We start from the raw sequence: 20,532 nt of genomic DNA, 5'->3' as shown, positions 1-20,532 counted from the left end.
TGCTTGATCTGGGTCACGTATTGGTTAGTTGAAGCGTCTTTTGAGACCGGAAGAGCCAATGCTTTAGGCCTAAAGGAAGCTTGAAGGGATGGAGAGACGAAGAGGAAGACAAGCAATGCTGTAAATAGAAGGAATTTACTAGAGACAGCCATTGTATTTGGGTGGAGATATTTAGAGTTTGGATGGTGTGGAGAGCCAGTGAAAGCAAAGGTCTATCTTATAGCCGCAGCCGATGTCATTAATGGCAACTTGGGAAATCTAGCTAGTTCTATGAAAGGTGGCGATTTGCAAAATTTTGATTTTTGACTCTCTGCTTTTATCAAATGTATGAACATTCAAACCCTGAATATCAGTGTTTTAATATGCAACAGTATACGTTGCACATTAAAGATATTCAACTTCATATCTGTAATTGCAAAAAAATGAAGCAAAATAAAGAAAAAGATAAGGAGTGACCATTGAGTTTCAAATATTGCAAAATCCATAGAATTCTCATTAAACCAATGGCATACATCTATACAAGATTAAACTTTATTCCACTTTTCTTCCCTTTGAAAATGAGAAAGTATTCTTCAGAAATTTGATACAGGAAAGCCACCACACCACTCTGTTTTATGGGTAATTGAGCATTTGCAAGGTTTTCATCAAGATTGATACAAGCCAAGTACAACTGTAACCAATGGTTTCCTAATTATTGCTTATCCTTTTCGATGGGCAATAATGCAGTAGTAGACAAAATAATTTTGATAAAATATGTTATATTACTAAATAAGAGCAAATGCGCCTGACAATTGAGTCAAATTAATCAATACTTCTTTGTTAAGAAACAAACATCTCAATAATACATCAGATTATCAAAATTAATCTATATTATTCAATATAAAGCTATGTACTCAAAATGCCACATTGAGTTGGATTAGAAATGTCAATGGATAGTATACTTGTTATTTCTTAGATACCTAAATCCTATTGTTTAAAGGTACCTAAATCTTATAATACCTTATTAAGTTTGTCTAATTGTTTCTCAAACTCGTATTTGGATATTCTAGATACTACTCATAAAATACCTTATTACAATAAATTTCAAATCAATTTTTATAATAAAAATTAAATTAATAAATTAAATTTAATTCATAAAAATAAATTAAAGTCTAAAATCATAATTAGAACAATTAATAAATTTTAATGAGTATTAAGTTAGTTTTAAAAAATTTATAATAAAAATATTATATTTAAAACTAAAATTTAATATTAAAAATCATTACTTATAATAAATTAGAGTAATAAATATCCTAAAATTACTATTTTAACCCGTGATGTATAATAGTTTTACTATTCATATATGATTATAAGTTATCTTAATCTTATTTAATCATATCAAATAATGCAGGATATCTTATTAAAGTATACCCATTAACATCCCTAAGTTTTACAGATACGCTTGGTCAAAATGGCCATCTAACCCACTGATAGGGGTGGGGAGGCTTACTGCAAGCTTGGGGAATAATTCCAGTCCAGGTCCTCCTAGCAACAAAACTACATGTGTCAAATTCATTTAAGGGAAAACAAAAGGTTTAATGGGTTTTAATGAACTATTCAAATCACTGATTTATAACTTAAAAATGAAATAACTTTACATAATTTACTATATACTTTATTAAAAAAACAAAGGAAAAGTGCTGCCGACAGCATAATTAGATTCTGGACTAATGTTTCACTTTATTTTATAAACTAATACATCAATGATTAATAATCCTCGTGTTAAAACCAGACTTTCAAAGCGATTTGGATAAAATTAACAGCTTACAAGCTGCTTTGGTGTTATAAATAAACACATTGGTACTAATTAATACTACGAGAAAAAGTAAGGAAAGAAGAACAAATTCTTAATAATTTAGCTCTGTGGGCAAGTTGATAAACCTTTTTATGCTTTTGGTTGCACCCCTTTAATTTTTGCTAAACAAATTTAGTACACAGTCCACCACTCATCCATTATAGACATATGCTAAATAGGAAAGTTCAAAGATGTTGCCCAAAATAGAGCATAAGTCGTTATTGTTATTATTATAAGAACTCCACTTCTTATGTTTCTTTATTTTAATCTTGACCCGAAAACAAAAATTATTTCTTCATTTTAAATAGTATAGTAGTAATAATTAAAGAGAGGACAACCGCACAAGTTTGGTTGGTACAACCGCACAAGTTTGGTTGGTGCAACCTGGCCTAGGAAAACAAATTTAGGGCTTCTTCCATAAAAAATTCTCTTTGCATTCTCATCATGCTTGAGGGGCACAATAACCATGCATTAATTAGGGATTATTTTTTAAACAAATTATGAGAAAGTTAAAAATTAAATATATGTGAAATTATACTATACTATACTATAATATAATATAATAGGATAATGGTGTATAACTTTTTTAATGAACAAAAAATTAATTTCAAACATTATATATGATTTATGTTTGATATAGAAAGATTTGAATTAAAAGATCAAAGTTTCAATGTAAAAAAATAAATAAATTGAAGTCTGACTACTAACTAAAAGAGGCCTAAAATTACCTTTTAACAAAAGTTAAATGTGATATTAATTTTTTTTTGTAAAAATTAATGATTTAAGTTTCTATATATAATTTTTTTTCTATTATTAGCTTAGAAAGAAATCCAGTTGACACAATAGTTAATATTAGTTTGTTAATTTGATTGATTGGGAAAAAAAAACCTAATTTAAGGAACTAAAAGATCACATGTAATTGTGCTTAAAAAATTATAGATGAATTAAGTGAGTAATGAAGTTTAAAGTAATATTGCCACCAAAATATAATTAATTATCAGTAAGGGAAGATAATTAAGGTATTAAACCCTGACTATAAAAAAGCTTAGTAGTAGTAAGCATTGACCCTGACTTAGATTCGCACGTGCTATATAAAAAAGGGTTTTATTTTCAATCAAGCAATGGAGATTATGCTCGGAAAGGAGTAAAAAACTAGCAAGCAAAAGATCAAAAAGATAGAGCAAGTGCTACGTCCATCGAGATGGATGATATGGATCCAACTAATACAAGCCGAGCTCCCAAATATTGAAAAGACAAAAGTCTCCCAAGCAATAGTACAAATATATATATATATATATATATATATATATATATATATATTTGGTTTCCTTAATAGACATTTCTCCAAGTTATTTCAAAGCTTGCCAACCAGAATAATTGGCCGGATCTCCACATGCTTCCAAGATTGTGAGCATCAAACTAGCATATACCCACAAATTCTTCTTACTTATCAAGTGGGTAGCACCAATTTGAACTTATCAAATCATTTATTTTATATAAAGCAGACAAAGCCATTGAAACTAGTAACATGCTTAGTATTTGCTAAGTCTAGACCTAAACCTTTACGTATTCGATGATTGATACAGGAAACAAAAGTGAGATGCGTAGAATAAAAGATGTCAAGAATGGCAGCCTTTTTGGATAAGCGCTAGCAAAGCTTTTTGGGAAGATAAGAGGTTGTCTTTGGAATATCGTAAATTAGGCTTTGTCATCGTTTATCTGGATAACATCCATTTTTAGCCTGGATTTAATCTACAATGATCCAGTACATATTTTTGCACTTAAATTTAATATCCAATACATCCAAGATTTAATCATTTTAGACATACATATATTGCTTTTCTTATTCAAGTATGTAACAGGTAAGAAGTTGAACAAAACTGTTAATATTCAAAGTTAAGAGTACTATCTTCTCATTAATACTATTCATGCTCTACAACGCTTGCCTTTACAAAATCAAAAAACAAACAGAGGAAGCGGAAGATAATAGAATCAGATACATTGCTTCAGCTTGGAATCTTGGATGATGGTAGAACAAGTTGTTTCCTTCAACAGCAAAGAGGAGCTAAACCCTAGCATGGAACTCCCAACATCAAACTCCAAAAGATTATCCTCCAATTGAAGCCCTCCTATAACAATCGAGCTACTCTGTTCCAAGCCCCCATCCAAGAACCCCAAGCACATCACTTGGTTGCTCACTTTCACCATTGAATTCCTCCCCTGAATTCTCCACTTCACCATCTCACTTTGCAAAACTAGATCAATTTCAGGCACCAAAGGGCCAAGAATTGTGTTTTCTACCCCTTTAGAACTAAAGCACAACTCAAATGGAGCCACGGCTGCCACCCTTGTCATATTCATGGATTCAGCAGCCTTGCCATAAGCTTTGGAAAATATAGCATAAATGGAGCTCTTCATTGTGGTGTATGGCACGATTGTGCTTAATTTTGTCCCTAATTTGCCTTCTTCATCCCCTAATAACATCGATTTATCAACGGCTAATCTCTTCCCATTGATCTTGATGGATTGGACGTTGATGAAGTAATCATGTTGCTTGGTAATCAGGGGTGCATATACTAGCGACCTTGTTATTTTGGTGCCGAAAAGGGGGTGCCCATTGCCGGTTAATACGACACCGTCAGATGATGATAAGCAAAGAAAAATCTTTTGAGGGTGCCCAATTGAAGAACTGAGTTGTGACGGCAGTGAAATTGAAGCTTTCCCTAGGCCTAACGTTCCCTTCGAACCACTGGCCAAGCCTTGTAAAAGAAAGGTTGGTGCACAAGAAAAGAGAAAGGTATCAACAGTTTGGATTTGGCCTACCTCTAACCGGCCAACAGAATCAACGGCTATGATATCCTCCACTAGTTCCCCCTTCGCGGTCAATCCGGTTATGCCATTGTACAGAAACACGTTACAGTTGGTGTTAAAGAGGCAACCGCCCGTACTCTTACTTCCATGGTCATGGAATTTTGCTTTCGAGCAGTTGACAGAGCAGCTTGAGATCAACCTGTTTGACAACGACACGTGTCCCGCATCGCAATCCATCCAAAGAAACGGACCGCCAAGATCAACAACAAGGTTGTTGGGTCTCGACGGAGTGCCATGAGAAATCCTAGCAACATACTGGAGAGTCGCTGCATCTTTTATAACAGGAAAGAAAACGGAATTCGAGTGAAAACCCAGAACAGGGAATGTGTTTCCCAGGGAGGAAAGGAAAGAAAAGAAGAGAAGAAGGTGAAACGGAGAAGCCATGGGAAGCCAGGGAATGAAGCTGTGAAAAAGGGGACAAAAGAATGGGGTAGTAATCCATTAGTTATTTATAGACTTGTGATGCGACGGGTCGCCGCGGCTGGGCGAGAATTGTCCCAAGGGAAGGAAGTGAAAGGATAAGATTTGTTTTAGGTTTTTTTGCTGACTAGACTAGTGTGCCGTTTATGTGGTGAAGGGTCCCATAAAGTTTATCTTATTGAAATGCCACGCCATGTGACTGTGACTGCGTCTGCATCCTTTTTTCAATTTTTTTTTTTAACGTAACCAGGAGTAGTTTGTGGACAGCACAGCAGTGAAGAAATATCTGTTTGGGTACACTTCTCGGAAAGTTCCCATCAATATAAAAAAGAGGCTAAAACCCACGTGTTCCAAGTGTGTGTGGTTCTTTTGTTTGATTTATTCTTCTTCTTTTTTTCATCTTTTTACTTTGACTCTGAGGAGAGGTAAATTTACCTCTTTTGAGAAGCGTGCTGCTTTTGAGCGGGTCCAGCCCTCCAGCTCCCAATTGTTTTTGAGCTGAAAAGATGCATCAAATGGAACCACTGATGCCATTCTAGTTCTAGTGATGCTCATTGCTGTGGAATTGTTCAGAAATTCCTTTTACTAGAGCCTTGGAAATTTCACTATGGAACCAAATATTCGTCACAAGGATCAGCTTCTATATAAACTGGGTGGGAGCTGTTCTTACAGGGTTGATGATAAGTTGAGTGTTCAGAGCAATTTTGACAAAATCTTTAGTGTAAAAGATGAGACAAATAGTATTCGCGAAAAGATCATACTATCTTTTCATCAGAAACAAGCATCCTGTCCTATTATAATTCCTAGAGGGAAAAAATCTGCCTTCTTTGCCAACTTAAACATGATTGGCTTGGCGGAAAACAGAAAACAGAATGACAAACAATTCGACCTTCTCAACTCTGTGTCTCTCTCAATTGACATCTACAAGTCCTCTGAAGAAGAAAACCAATACTTTGGGAAATTTTAGCATCTACTTTTAGGCACGGGCTGAAAGAGTGGCATCAAATTTAAGTAATTATAGTATGGATATATGAGGCTCAACTAACACCATAGATATCTATGGCTTTATTAGTTAACTTCTAACTTGGTCCTTCACACATTTGCTTCGCTTTCTGATTTGATACATAATGAAAACTGCTATTTCATATATAAAGAAGCAGCAAAATTTTCACATTGTTCATTGAAACTGAAGAATTCAATGAAGAGATATAAACTCCTTTTCCATATAAGTGATGATGCATACATAATACACCCATTAGCCATTGAGAAAGGGGAAAGAAGCTAATTACAAGAAGCACCTTCAATTTTAAACGAGGGCCCATAAGCCTGCTAGGGACGAAAGCTAGCTAGACGCACGCTCTCTAATCGAGCTTGCCAATTTAGTCATGGAATTCATGATAGGCAGGCGACTAAGTACGTTCCAAGGCCACAGTTGGACTCATATTTTCCCCACAGCCAGATAAGTCTAGGGACCAGGGGGTTGGGACTTGGGAGATGTTAAAAGTAACTTAAAAACATTCTCATGAATGATTTATCATACCTTAATTTAATTAATAACGTCATTTGTCTCAATTTAAGTGATTTTAAATTTAAACTTTATTTATGATCTCCATGTTACCTTATAAAAAAATAATTTTCAACGTGTAAGTTGATATAATCTATTTATGCTGAAATTATTGTAACCATATCATAAAATGAAAATCATTCTTATCTCTAATTTTATATTGAAAAATATTAATGAGTGGTAATGAACACAAGTTAGCTGCTATTTATAAAAATTGCATTTACTATATTGTCTATGAATAATATGGTGTCTTTGATAAATAATGTCTTAATTAGTGCTCTTTTAATTCAACTATCCTTCTCCTTATATAGAAAACTTTTAACTATCCCAGATGGATAGATCGATTCTCAATGGACAAAGTTGGGAATTAATATAATTAGTCAATGAATGAATCAATACATCTACTAAAACTTTGAAGTCTAACGCCCCGTTTTAGGAGACCCGAGCGATCATCAGTGGATTCTGTTTCTCTAATGATAATGACGAGGTTATTTTCTCCAATCATCATCCTTTTTTCTTACGTTTCCCCCTGAATTCCCGGTGGATTCACAGATTCACAGCTCAACAGGTAAATTATTTTGCTTGCTTTTAATAAAGATTTTAATTTTTATGCGACGCATTTGATCTTGGTAACACGTTGGTTTTTGAGTTTTTTTATTGTGGAAACATGAAACCGCCCAGAGGGTTGTTTTGCAAGTTGAGGTAGATTTTGATGATTTTAAAGATGTTGGTTTTGATTTTTGTTGAAATTCTGACGATGAATTTGGTTTCTTGAACTACCCATTTCTCTGTTTCAATGGAAAGTTACTTTTTTTGCATGTAATATGATCCGCTTTTGATGGTGTTTTCTGTTTTCTTGGAGAAAGAAGGATGATAAACTGAATGTTCAATGAATTTTAATTAATCTAGTACTGAAAAAAGAATGAACCCCAGATTCTGAAATTCGGCATTTCATAGATATCTTAGTTCTTCAGTTGACTCAGTCTGTTATTCTGAATATCTGAAAAATCAATTCTGAATGGTGGTTTCTTTTTCTTTTAATCCGTTTGATTAACTAAATTCTTGCCCAAAATCATTTCTTGAATAATCTCAGAAAGTTTCTGAAATTGCTATGGCTATGACATGTTAGTGCAGTTTTATTTGCTGTGTATCTTTGAGTATTTTCTCTCCACTGTTTCTTGAAGTCTGACGAGGATGCCCGCTTTAGTTAAGGTTAGCGAAACGAGCAATTCATGACAGTTTATGCCTGTTTTGAAGGGGAAAAAGATCAAGAAGGGTTTATCCATTTTTGCAATGGATCAGATTGATGATTCCATGCGGAACCAAATAGCAGCACTTTTGCGAGTTGCAAATTTCACAAGATGCTTTAAAGAAGACAATGTTCCATGTAAAATAGAAGAGGTAATAGACATGGTACCTTTTCGACTCTGTTGTTTTGTTTATTCACCTGATTTTTTTTCTGACGCTTTTTGTTGTTTTGATTTCAATTTCTCAGGGTCTCTTTTTGGGTTCTGTTGCGGCTGCTTATAATATGGATGCACTTAAAAGTTTAAATATCACACACATCTTAACCGTGGCTAGTTCTGTGAAACCTGCACATAGCAATGATTTTGTGTACAAAATTATACCAGGTAGGAAAGTTTGTCTTTAATCAAGTGATATAGTTTGAACAAACTTACTATAAAACTTTTTGGACTTTTCATGCTGTGATTCGTTTATTTTTCTGTTGTTCTTTGAATGGTATGCATTTGTTCAGTTGACTTATTCTATCTAAGCCATTGGTTTGTCTTACCTAACTGATAGTTTATCTTTGCAGGAATGTAGTGCTAAAATGAGTTTCTAACTAACATTATAACACATTGTCCTTAACTTATAATTGTATGCTAATGTCTGCATATTAAGCTGTCTGAGCTTTATGCTCAGGCATCCCCTGATTGCCTTAATGTTGTATTAATTCCATATAGCTTCTTCTTCTTCTTTTTGTGTGTGTGTGTGTGTGTGTGTGCTTCCTCATACTTTGGCAATAGATTTCTTCCGTCCACAGAACAAGTTTTTTAATACCTTAATCTAATGTGTATCCTGATGCAAAGACTTTTCTTGCTTATTAATGCTATATACTTATTGCACATCCTGAATTGGCATTTAGCAATAATTCTTATGATCTTTTGTGCTAATTTAACAGTTTTGGACAAAGAAGACACAAATTTAAGTCAGTACTTTGATGAATGTTTTGATTTCATTGATGAAGCAAAAAGACAGGGTGGTGGCGTATTGGTTCACTGCTTTGTTGGAAAATCAAGAAGGTAATGTTTCTAGTGATCTGTTCTTCTTTCCGACATGATTGTTCCTACAGATATTTTATATCAACAGGTGTTTAACATGTTTGATTCGTGTTCAATATCCACGCTTCAATGTTGTGCTGCCATGCTTATGTTTTTCTCTGTGATTCAACTAGCTAATGGGCAATATTCTGAAGTTTTTATTGCTGGAATCTCAGATTGAGCCCAAAGAAAAAAGTATGAAATCTGCTGCTCTCTGGGTTTAAAACTATGCAACTCAAATGTTTCAAATAAATTATGCTTCAAAAATTAGGTGCAAGCCTTAGGTTAATTGCCTTAGTTACTGCTGAGTGGTTTTGATTCTGAAAGCTCAATTACTGAAGTTTATGTGTGTACTTTAACAAAACAAGGTCACAGGCTTGAGCCTTCATTCTTTTCTTCTGTTTCCAAAATTTATTGGACAATGGTATGTTTGGTAGCTCAACACATCTATTTAAAGCAGAAAAGAACCTAACAGTCACTTGTGGAAGTTTGATTGAAACCCTTACTTTCAGATCTCAGATTTAAATCATGAACAAAGGATTTTGTTAATTGTAACTGCATGCAATTTGTATAAAGCGGAACGTACGAATAAATATTTTAAAGCATGGTTACTTTGCTTGTGTTGTTGCTGTTGGCATTGTTTGAAGCAAATGTTAAGAGAAGATGTAAAGGTGAAATAGAAGTAATGTAGTTAACTGAATTGGGAAATAAAGTTAAAATATCCAGGGGATGTCATAAATTATATAAGTGTGAAGTCCAGTAATCAAGGAATAGTTTCCAAGTGGTTTGTTATAAGGATCAGCAACTTGTATGCATCTTGTTAAATATAATTTATTTTTCTCTCTTTCTCATGCTTGAAAACACATTTTAAAAAAATATTCTTCAAACTGCACTTTCCTGCTTAAAGATAATGTCTATTCTTATTTTTTTCCAGATAAAGTCATATCATGTGTTCAAATATTTATGTCATGCAGTGTGACCATTGTTGTTTCCTATCTAATGAAAAAGCATGGTATGAGCGTATCACAAGCCTTGGAACTTGTGAAGAGCAAACGACCACTGGCAGCTCCTAATTCTGGTTTCATCCAACAATTGCAAGAGCTTGAAAGATCTCTTCAAGGTGCATCATAATATTTTTTATAAATAGATAAAGATATATGTGTATTTACACCTTGACATACAAGTCCCAACACACACACTAACATGGTTGGATATAGCATGCATCAATTGCCAAAATGAAGCTTTCTAGACGTAAACCTTCATGAAGTTGGGTGTCTCTACCCTATTGAAACATCTAGTTATGCAGCTTCTGCTCATGTTACTGTTGTTTATAAAGGTGAAAGATGATGCAAATTGTTTTGATTTAAAAGAATGCTGTTGCTTGCATTTGTTCTATACCATGTTGTTTAAACAACCTTTTTAGATGAGACCATGTCAGATGCTATCACCTGCAGTCCAGCAGAATGAACAACTAGCAAAGCACTTCAGCAGCCTTGTTGTGATTTTGACGCAACTGATCTTTTAGTAATGTGCTTTAAAGAATGTCTAGAAATGTTTTTGCTCTTGAGGAAAGGGGCAAAACTTGAATGTGGACCAATTTTTGTTTGGGACAGAGTTGTTTGTTTTCAACCTAACAAAATAGCTCTGCAATTATATCTTTTGATTTTTGTAGTTAGTTTCCAACCTAACAAAATAGCTCTGCAATTATCTTTTGATTTTTGTAGTTAGTTTCCAACTGGATTTGCTTACACTATAAACTTTCCATTTGTTGTTTTTCATTATCTCGTGGTTCATGCATTTTCATCTTTCCTGTTCAAATTTTGTATTAACCGAAACTTTTCCTTGTTCGACTTCCCCTTGTGATGCAGCCAACCAAGAACAGATGAAAGATAACGAATGAAGAAAAGCTTACCTGTGGAGAATCACTTGTTAGAAAAACAGTTGGCCTGAGATATTGATGATCAAATACATCCAATATGCTATAGATTTAAAAGGCCTGCAGTTGCAGGACACCATTTCTGCTGAAAGTCACAGTCCAACATTGGATGTATCAGCTCATATCAGGACTGGACCTGAAGAGGGTGCAAGGGAGAGTCTCCCTTGTATTTCTTTCTTTTTTAGTCAGTAGAAATTAAACAATAAAAAGGGAGCAATTTCATGGTCATGCTTGTTATGTTTACTTTACATGTTCTGCTAGTAGTGCCAAATTCAGGTCAAATTCCTTCCAGAGAATTATAAAATATCATACGTCTCTTATAAAGGAAAGCATAGATGCCACGAGTGATTTGAAAAACAACAGACTGGAGGAAGTCAACGTACATATGAAATTAAAATAAAAAAACACAGGAGTACAGCACTATGCACTGCTGCCTACACAATAACCATAATTTTAATTAGAAAAAATATATTTAAATGAGAAATATAAAAGTGATGTGAGGTAGTCCAACTATTGGACAAAGTGGAATCACTTCTTTTTGAATATGGGCAATTTTCAATTTAATTGGAAGAAGAATCAAAATCCCTTGAGAAATAATTCAGGAGACACGAACAAAACATCATCTATAAAGTTACTTCCAATTATTCAGATTCGTCTCTATTACAAGTAAGACTGACAATCCTTAAAAGCAAATTAATCATTCTTTTTGTGGATTTGTCTATCAATTCCCAAACCCATCAATGATCAATCACTTACCGATCTAAAGCATTATATTACTACATTAAACAAAGTACATGGTATGTGGTGAATCAGAGGCTCCATGCATGAACTGATAAGATAACTGACAGCAGCAAAAAGAAAAAAAAATCTGTCCCCTCAAGACCATTTATTTAAACGGTTAAACAAGCAAGCACGGTGTATGCTATCTTTCACTAGATTCATATAGCTTCTCTGGTGAGTACTCTTGTCTTGTCTTTCTTTCTTCCTTCTCATTCCATTGTGTTTTAATTCATAGAAACAAGTTAATATCTACCCAGACGGCCATTTTACCAGATTTATGTGAAATTTGGCATTCTGTTTCTGTTAGTTTTCTGCAAGGATATGGTTTTTTTTTTTTTTAACTCCATGCTACTGTTGTCCTAGTCACAAAACAAAGTTGATGGTTGCATTTCGAAAGACCTCTTAAAGGGACTGTTCTGGAATAAGATATTATGATTTTTGCAATTCAGGGTAAATACATAGTTTTGTTTGTGATAAGTGATGACTTTGGTTTACTATAGAACATCTGAAATGTTGGTTGATGATGGAGAGCACTGGAAAGCAGATGTCAAAATTATTGACCAAATTGGAATGCTTAATGATGTAACTTTTAACCTTTTTTCCAGTATTTGTGGGTAGATAATTTTGTTGTATAGATATGCTCTTGTTGCCTAAATTTTAGCTCTGTGAAACTGTGAACACAAGAATTTGGAAACCTAATTCTGATCCACCACTTGATGCTGTTAGGTAATATCATTTTTAACATTGGAAGTGGTATTTTCATACTGATTAATTAAACAATGAAAATGGTTTATATATATATATATATATTCTCCTATACGTTGTAATTAGACTCATGAAAGTCTAATGGTAAAATTTAACGGGATGGTCGGTAGCTGCTACAGGCTAGTTATACAGCATCATATGTGGTAGCTTAGAATTTTGGTTTTAGAGAATAATACATGTTTCTTACCAGTTTTGCACCTCCCTTTGAAGGGGAAAAGGAGTAAGCCAAAAGGAACTGGAAGAGCTTCTCCCTATTGGCTATGGATCACATTGATACTACCACCCAAAATGAAATACCAGAAACTTGGAGGGTAAATAGATATTTTGAAGCAAGTACTGCTCTATGCCAAATTGAAGAGGTACTCATTTTAATGATTTTCTTTTGCAGTATCATACTTTTGGATTTTTTTTAACATCTTATTGAACTTTTTTTTTTTACTTTTCCTTTTTGGGTCCTGAATTTTGTGCCTAATTTCATGTTTATATCTTTTAGGGTCTCTTCTTGGGTTCCTTGGGTGATGCGAGCAACAAGAGTGCACTAAAAAGTTCAAATGTTACACATATCTTAACCGTGGCTAACCTATCAGTCCCTTCATATCCAAATGATTTTGTTTATAAAATTATTGAAGGTATGAAAAAATCTTCCCTTGTTCACGTAAGAAGTTCTTGTTGACAAATCTGTGCATTATATTTTAATTTCATATATCTGTAGAACTAGGACTTGCATTGAACACCACCTCAGTACATGCTATTAACCATAGGATTATGCTTGATGGATATCCTTTTCAGCAAATCATTATTCCTTTTAGTATCTCCTTGGATCCCCTTATCCTTCCAATTGCCAGGCTACATAAATAGTAATAGGCTTTGTTCACCTTCTTAAATCCCGAATCCTGGATGAACAACTTAAGAGACATTAACAGCTAGCAGCAACTTTATAATCCTCTGCTCTCTGAGCATTTAGATTGTAGCATTTACATGCTTGCCATTACCGTGCAGATTTATGGAATTGAAAGGTTAAACTCATCATATTCTTGGTGTTTTTGATAAATTGAGGCAGTCATGGACAGAGAAGATACAAATCTAATGCAGCACTTTGACGAGTGTTTCAGTTTCATTGATGAAGCTAAAAGACTGGGTGGTGCTGTGCTGGTTCACTGCTTTATGGGAATATCTAGAAGGTGATTTTCCTTACTTATGTGTTGCGTCCTTGATCATGATCACAATTTTACCGAATTATTTCTTATATGGGAATTATTAGTAGTATTACATCATAAATAAGAATCAATACTCTTTACATTAGAATGTGGCAATCTCTATATAACGTTTCACTTATAACAGATTGTTAGAGCATCATTCCTTCAACTTGAATTCATGTTATTCTGCCACCTATCTTTGTTTGTCGCAAATAGGAATATGCTAGTAGTATCAGTGATCTCATTTGAATATTAAGAAAAAATTTGTTTACAGGCTAGGTGTAATTTGATACTACCTCAATGGTAGTACATAATTTGTTAGATGTGGTATTCAGTGACAATTTTTCAATTATGTTATCTGCTGTTTAGTTTTGCGGTTCCCAAATGATACTAGTTTTACTTGTTAGATTTATAGAGTTTTGCTTCTATTTGAGTTGCATCTTGTAGCTTAAAATGCATAATCACACTGTGAAATAACTTAAATTCTAGGAAAAGTATGATACAAAGATATTGATTTTGCTTTCAAATTATCTAAACTTGGAAGTAAACCAGATCATGTTAAAGCTTTTGTTTTCTTACGTCTTGCAGTGTGACAGTGGTTGTTGCTTATCTGATGAAGAAACGCGGTATGAGCTTTTCTCAAGCTCTGGAACATGTAAAGAGGAGACGACCTCAGGCATCTCCTAATTCTGGCTTCATTTTACAGCTGCAACACTTTGGAAAAACTCTTCAAGGTTGATCACTTTTGGCCACTTTCCTCAGCTCTAGAAGTTTCTTCTGTTGCTAAAGTGTATAATTTGTGATTTTGCTGTGTCCTTACAGAAAGATACTTAATGAATTTAAACAAACTTCAATTGAACTTTGTTTGACATGACTTTTTCTTGTAACGTAGGTAAGGAAGATGAAAAGTCCAGGTTTGATCTCTTTTTATCACTTTGTCAGTCCATTTTCTCCTTCTTCAACAAAAAGCAGTGAGAAGGCAATCAAGTGATGCATGCAGAAAGGCCAAGCATTGTGGGAAGTGGCATTTTGCTTTGTTGAATATATCGTGCTATGGCAAAATGCAATCCAAATGCACTAGCCACATAAACATGATGTTACTCCAAATGAATCGGAACAAATAAGATTTTGGGAAGGAGGGGGATGTCGGACCAAACCTAAGATCAATTGCTTTATCTATATATATATTGCTTTCCTTTTCTATTCAAGCAATGAGTTTAGAAAATTTCATCAACCAGATGCTGCTTCATCTCTCGCATTATCTGTAGATAAGTAGCCTGCAGTTCTCACTTGCCGTCTGCCTGTTGTTCAACAGGGTACTTTCTAGCAGATGGGTTCTCAATATAATTTAACAAGGGCTAACTGAATCACCGAATCAGTAGAAACTGCAATTTTCACATCTTTGTTATATCATCTATCGGTACAGACATTTTGGAACCAGAGTGACATATATTCCACTAGAATTATCTGTTATAGCCATTGCAAAACTGCAGGGTTATGCGGAGGTGTCTTAGCACTGAGTTTGGTAGGAACCAGACAGAAAAGTGAAAGAAGGGAAAATCCCCTGATTTAATGTTGGGCTACAACTCCTTTTCTATTTCTAAGTAAATGACTGGATGAGGCTTCTTCCCTAAAATTACCAAACATAAGTATAGGCTAGCAAGGAAGGAATATGCACGCCCACGTACACACACATAATGATATATCCCACATCAAAGAAATGAATGCTGTAGTATTAAAAAAGGCCTGTGAGTGGTCTGATAACAACCAACCTAGTCAGATACTTTTGCAACTTCTTGTGACAAGATTCAGGACAATAGTAACTAGGTTTTCATCTCAACTTATGAATGCTGAATTTTATATATTAAACTATGATGGTTTCCAGTTTTCAAGCCTGTGTCAAAATATCCGATCATTAAAACTGTATATTCTTTTTTGCTTTTAGCTTCATTTCACAAAGCCATAGGTAAGATCCCTTGCTAAGATGTTTTGCCAGTGAATGAAACTGGAATTAATATATTCGAATATATAATAGTGATATCTTATCTCGAATCTTGTTATTTAATAAAGTAGTACTCGAAATTTATAAATACCCAATTAAGTATTATCTTTTTAAAGATTCAGTAGGTTGATAGTTCTCTTGCTTGAGCAAAATTGAGAATGGATCGTTGGGTGAAAGAGAAACAAGCAAAAAGGCTAATAATGAAATGCTATATCCATAAGGCTAATTTAGATCACAACCTTAAAGTGTCAAAGGTTTCAGTAGGACCATGTAACAAAGACGATACTTCAAAGGCCAATCTCCCCCTGACGTCCTCTTCGTTAACAGCTCAAACTTCATCCCCCTGTCAAAAGAGGAGGGAAGCCTCCTCTTTCCACTCTCCATAACATTCTTGTCCTTCTGCAATCTCTCTCACCCTCTTTATGTTGGGTTTCTTTGTTCTCTACATAATGTTTCAGTCAACACCATTTCTCCCTTTTGATTCAAGAAAACAACTTGACAGCGCATAATTTTGCCTCAGCTATGGTATGACAATTTGACATGCCTAGAAACAGTGCTATGATATGAGAAACGTGGGAAAGTAGCCCCAAATCTAGCTAAGCAACATATCATAAGTCATTTTTTTCTGAATATAAATGACTAGACAGAGCAGTCCATAGAGCATAACACTAACTAACCAGCTCCGTACTTAGAGCAAACATTGATCGATGCTAATCAAAATAAAACCAACAGCTTTAATTTTATAGCACCAACAGAGGCATTGACTGATGCAAGTATCGGGATACTACTTTTTTGGGGGTACGCTGCCTGTGTTACTCCAGCAGTATGAGCAGGGTCATGCAATATAAGTCCTTGTGTTATTAAATAGTGTGGCAGGCAACTCTTTCTTGTTATTAAGCCTAGTGATCCAGTTAATTCATTTATAATTTTGAAAAAATTTTATAATAATCTTTTATTAAGGTAATGTTTATTAATTTTGAATCAATGTAATGCTCTTCAATTTACAAAAAAAAGAAAAAGAAATGATTCATGCAAAATTAAATTGACAAATCTAAACAATTTAATATAGAAATAACTTCTTACAAACAAAGAAGTCGAAATTGCCTCATATTAGAGGATATATGTCCGTCACCTACATCTACATTTGCTTGCTTAAGTTCATGTTGTGCTTGCTTGTGTTCCAAAGAGGGGAAAAGGTGATTTTAAGGTGAGATTTTACTTATTCTTATTTAGTGATTAAATAATATAAATTTTTTTTTATAATATTTGAGTTTGAATATGTCGTTATATATTGATTTTAATTTATGAATAGATTGTTGTTTATATCTTTGTAACCAGGTGTTTGATAATATTCTTTAAAGATAACAGTCATGTCTTCTTCAAACAATAATCATATATTAGATTATAAATTTCAATTTCAAAACAAATATTGTCGATCAAAATATCTTACTCTGAAAATAATTCAACAAAACTCTATTTTATTTGTCAAGAGAGAAAATATAAATTTTTTCGGTGATAGCATCGAAACATGATAGGTGGCAATGTGCATTATATTGGTAATGAAGATATTGACACAGGAAGAAATGCTTTTAGAATTAAAATTGTCTATTTGAAAAGATGAAAATTGACACTAGGCTACAAAGGGAGCACAGCAAAAAAACTGAGCATGTTGTGAACTTAGTGAAAATAATGGTTGCTATACTAGTTGCAGTCATGTTAGTTATTAGCTTAAGCAAATAGTGTTGTATGTATTTAGAGTTAAGCATGATTTGAATTAAGATGTTAATTACTGAGTGATTTTTTTTTTTGTGTGTCATTAATTTGGTCTAATGATCAGCTAAAACCTGCTTCTCTTAATATTTTCTACCTGTGACAAAATAAGTTAATCCAATCATTAAAGAAATTTACCTACAATTAAATTAGTTAATGTACTTTACCAAAAGAGATAATAACTTTCCTTACAAATGGAGCACTGCCCCTTTAATTAATCTTACAAAAACCTTGAGCTTGTGTTGCTAACCCTAGTTCTCACCATAATCAATTAGCACCCCTAAAAGCTCCATACAAGCATAAAGAGCTTAGACACACACCATCAACAACAATAGTTATGTATACACAAACTATCAATATAAATGTAAAGATTATATGATCATGGCTTTTCTCTCTCTCTCTCTCTCTCTCTCTCCTTTTTTTTTTTTTTTGCATATGACAATTTATTTATTCTTTTTGTGAATTATGCATGCATGGCATATATAGATACTATATATATAGCTAGCAATATGAAGAGAGGGGAAAGTGCATGAGAACTAGATAAGCAGTTAAAAGATCAGCAAAAGCCTCTCGCCTTTGTTTTAACTCACGCGAAGGCATGTAATTGTTCCAAGATAATAAACGTGAGCCGGACGTAATAATAATAATATCTAAGCAGAGGGTGGGGAAAAGGAAGAATAACCGAGAACCTCACGAGACTGCAACATACAGCATTTATTTCCCAACTAAGTCATCAACACATTCCCGGCTACATGTAATTCCCCCTGTTGTGGGCTTATAAATAGGGGAAAAAACACACATACACTACTTCATGGAATCACAGCTGAGGAAGAAACCTAGAAATAATCATTATTAACATGTCTCATATAACTGTGGAGAGAAATAGGAGAAGGCAAATGAATGAGCACCTCAAAGTTTTGCGTTCTTTAACCCCTTGTTTCTATATCAAAAGGGTATTTATTAGTCTGATGTCTCCCTCTCTTCTCCTTCTTGTTGGTTTCTTTCGATCTTTTTCTTCAGGTTTAACTTGTAATTAACTCGGTGGTTTTTGATTATGATGTTTTAGGGTGATCAAGCATCGATCATAGGCGGTGTGATAGAGTTTATCAAGGAGTTGCATCAAGTTTTACAAGCTTTGGAGTCAAAGAAACGAAGGAAGAGTTTAAGCCCTAGCCCTGGTCCAAGTCCAAAGCCGTTGCAGCAGGCTACCCAACCTGATCATATCCCCTTGGGATTCGAAAGTGTAGGAGAACTAGGGGCATGTTGCAACTCATCTCTTGCGGACGTTGAGGCAAGGATCTCAGGATCCAATGTGATCCTTAAAATCATTTCTAAGCGGATACCGGGTCAAATTCTGAATATAATAGCTGTGCTGGAGAAATTTTCATTTGAGATTCTTCACCTGAACATCAGCAGCATGGAGGACACTGTTTTATACTCCTTTGTCATAAAGGTACATGATCATGAATTTATCTGTTTCAACTCTCAGAAAGTAAGGCCAAAACCCCAACCCCAAATATTCTATGTTAATTAATCAGAAAAGGAAAACTTTGGACGACTTGTCTAGGCTGTTGGCCCAAACAATATTAAACAATTAATTTGGGAACTAATGTTTCAGAGTTCAGACTTTAATTTTCAATGACTGATATTTTGTAGAAAATAAGAGAACTTTCCAAGAAAACTACGTTGTGTTGTGCTTCTAACCAGGTTCATTTTAAGCAAATTTCGTTGGAAATACCTGAAGGCACGCTAGCTGCAGCATTTCAAGTGAAAAAGAAAAACATGGCTTGATCATTGCACTCAAGCAAGATGCAAGCATGGAACATATCAGAACTGGGGAACCGGACTAAATCACAGAAAAAACATTGCTTCTATTTTAAGTCGGATAGTTTTTCTTGGCTCAAAGCTGGCATTCTAATTAATTAAGTTAAATGTATATTAGTCGATGACATTGGATCATGCACTACTGGTTTAACACTTTTTTAATAATTTTCTTGTTAGGATGGGAAAGTTTTGAGATCATTTCTATGTAAATTCCAGAGTCTTACTTTTCACTGTCGTCTATCTTGTTTGCAGATTGGTCTAGAATGCCAGCTGAGCTTGGAGGAACTTGCTGTTGAAGTTCAACAAAGCTTCTTCTCAGAGCCAGTTTTTCTGAACGAGATATAGTTTTTCCATAGTTTAAATGTGTTCATGTTTTCGTGGTTGTTATATATATATATATATTTTCATTTCTTTGGCTTAAACCATAATTTTTTTTTTGAAAGTTAGAATAATTCATAAAAGGGAGCAACCGATGGTTAAACTCCAATCAAAAGTACAAACGCACTGCAATTTTACAACCTATGCGCAGTCCCAGTGAGGGCAGAACCCTCAAAATTACATAAATGGGCAAAACTAAAGTCACTAACATAAATGGTAATATCCTCAACTTAATTATCCACTTTTTCATTTCTTTGGCCTTGTTTTGAGTTATATTCTTCTCTTGGCACTATCATGGCTAATCTTTTGCATCAATTACCACTTGTAATTATCTCAAGGTTAGGGGTATGCGGGTGGCTTGAGTCCCAAAATATTCATGATAATTGATAGTGACATTGATAAATCAGAAGGTCGAATTCAACATAACCAAATAATAATAAATGAAGAAAAATATAGTCCTTGCAACTTGTTCATCAAATTAACATATGGGGAAGTAAGTTTGTTCAACTTTTTAATCATTTTTGGCATTTACTGAATGAATTAACTCAGAATCATTATGTTCAAGTACAGAATAATAGCAAAATGTTGTATGGACTTCAACTTGATAATACTATTCAATTTTCTTTCACATTATATTGTCTAACACCTTAGATAATTAACCAGAATGATAGTCATGATAAGACAACAAATGAAATGTATGTGTAAGGATTAGGAATAGAACCGACTACCTTCACTGCTCTTGCTCTTTCTTTTTCTTTTTTTTTTAATGTATGAAGGAAAATCTGGTGGATTGTGATGCTTTCTGGGAGACAATGAGTGCTTTCATCCCATTGAAATCTGTCTTCAAACTCTTCATCAACATCGTTCCCAT

General features: G+C 34.1%; 4 protein-coding genes and 1 pseudogene across 7 annotated transcripts in view; 4 read left to right on the top strand and 1 right to left on the bottom strand.

The window, feature by feature from the left end:
- LOC110421464 (putative aspartic proteinase GIP2) overlaps nt 1–1,559 on the top strand; it is a 2,198-nt gene extending 639 nt beyond the window's left edge. The window contains exon 2 of the mRNA XM_021435065.1: nt 1,436–1,559. Within this exon, the coding sequence (XP_021290740.1) occupies nt 1,436–1,559 (124 nt within the window). The remainder of the gene's footprint in view (nt 1–1,435) is intronic.
- Nucleotides 1,560–3,717: 2,158 nt separating this feature from the next.
- On the bottom strand, nt 3,718–5,138 carry LOC110422078 (putative aspartic proteinase GIP2 pseudogene; annotated as a pseudogene).
- A 1,805-nt stretch (nt 5,139–6,943) lies between these two features.
- Nucleotides 6,944–11,231, top strand: LOC110422269 (dual specificity protein phosphatase 1-like). Of its 2 annotated transcripts, none has more exons than XM_021436116.2 (6): nt 6,944–7,257; nt 7,947–8,090; nt 8,185–8,320; nt 8,938–8,992; nt 9,985–10,130; nt 10,879–11,231. In XM_021436116.2, the coding sequence occupies exons 2-6, from the start codon at nt 7,983–7,985 to the stop codon at nt 10,908–10,910; spliced, it is 477 nt and encodes a 158-aa protein (XP_021291791.1). In that variant the 5' UTR covers nt 6,944–7,257; nt 7,947–7,982; the 3' UTR covers nt 10,911–11,231. The 2 variants fall into 2 exon arrangements, with proteins under 2 accessions (XP_021291791.1, XP_021291790.1); XM_021436115.2 differs by having other exon boundaries at nt 6,951–7,257; nt 8,872–8,992; nt 10,879–11,224.
- Nucleotides 11,232–11,633: 402 nt separating this feature from the next.
- LOC110421878 (dual specificity protein phosphatase 1B-like) lies at nt 11,634–14,895 on the top strand. Of its 3 annotated transcripts, none has more exons than XM_021435589.2 (6): nt 11,634–11,900; nt 12,710–12,850; nt 12,985–13,120; nt 13,552–13,672; nt 14,276–14,421; nt 14,580–14,895. In XM_021435589.2, the coding sequence occupies exons 2-6, from the start codon at nt 12,752–12,754 to the stop codon at nt 14,660–14,662; spliced, it is 585 nt and encodes a 194-aa protein (XP_021291264.1). In that variant the 5' UTR covers nt 11,634–11,900; nt 12,710–12,751; the 3' UTR covers nt 14,663–14,895. The 3 variants fall into 3 exon arrangements, with proteins under 3 accessions (XP_021291264.1, XP_021291263.1, XP_021291262.1); XM_021435588.1 differs by having other exon boundaries at nt 12,682–12,850; XM_021435587.1 differs by having other exon boundaries at nt 11,635–11,900; nt 12,702–12,850.
- A 3,393-nt stretch (nt 14,896–18,288) lies between these two features.
- On the top strand, nt 18,289–19,661 carry MUTE (basic helix-loop-helix (bHLH) DNA-binding superfamily protein). Its single transcript, XM_021435880.1, has 3 exons — nt 18,289–18,412; nt 18,526–18,912; nt 19,536–19,661. The coding sequence occupies exons 1-3, from the start codon at nt 18,317–18,319 to the stop codon at nt 19,626–19,628; spliced, it is 576 nt and encodes a 191-aa protein (XP_021291555.1). The 5' UTR covers nt 18,289–18,316; the 3' UTR covers nt 19,629–19,661.
- Nucleotides 19,662–20,532: the final 871 nt, after the last annotated feature.

Source organism: Theobroma umbraticum, unplaced genomic scaffold (assembly GCF_002168275.2).
Source record: "Theobroma umbraticum cultivar Fairchild unplaced genomic scaffold, ASM216827v3 scaffold_130.0, whole genome shotgun sequence".
NCBI classification, from domain to species: Eukaryota; Viridiplantae; Streptophyta; class Magnoliopsida; order Malvales; family Malvaceae; genus Theobroma; species Theobroma umbraticum.
Note: the sequence above shows the minus strand (reverse complement) of the source record. Positions and strands in the feature narration are given on the sequence as shown.

Bases quoted from the DNA above. Each gene is read 5' to 3' on its own strand.
- LOC110422269 (XM_021436115.2), top strand. From the start codon at position 7,983: ATGGATCAGATTGATGATTCCATGCGGAACCAAATAGCAGCACTTTTG. The intron at 8,321-8,871 runs GTAGGAAAGTTT...CTAATTTAACAG, and splicing joins TGTGTACAAAATTATACCAG to TTTTGGACAAAGAAGACACA. The intron at 10,131-10,878 runs GTGCATCATAAT...CTTGTGATGCAG, and splicing joins GCTTGAAAGATCTCTTCAAG to CCAACCAAGAACAGATGAAA.
- LOC110421878 (XM_021435589.2), top strand. From the start codon at position 12,752: ATGGATCACATTGATACTACCACCCAAAATGAAATACCAGAAACTTGG. The intron at 13,121-13,551 runs GTATGAAAAAAT...AAATTGAGGCAG, and splicing joins TGTTTATAAAATTATTGAAG to TCATGGACAGAGAAGATACA. The intron at 14,422-14,579 runs GTTGATCACTTT...CTTGTAACGTAG, and splicing joins CTTTGGAAAAACTCTTCAAG to GTAAGGAAGATGAAAAGTCC.
- MUTE (XM_021435880.1), top strand. From the start codon at position 18,317: ATGTCTCATATAACTGTGGAGAGAAATAGGAGAAGGCAAATGAATGAG. The intron at 18,413-18,525 runs GTATTTATTAGT...ATGATGTTTTAG, and splicing joins CTTGTTTCTATATCAAAAGG to GGTGATCAAGCATCGATCAT. The intron at 18,913-19,535 runs GTACATGATCAT...TCTTGTTTGCAG, and splicing joins TATACTCCTTTGTCATAAAG to ATTGGTCTAGAATGCCAGCT.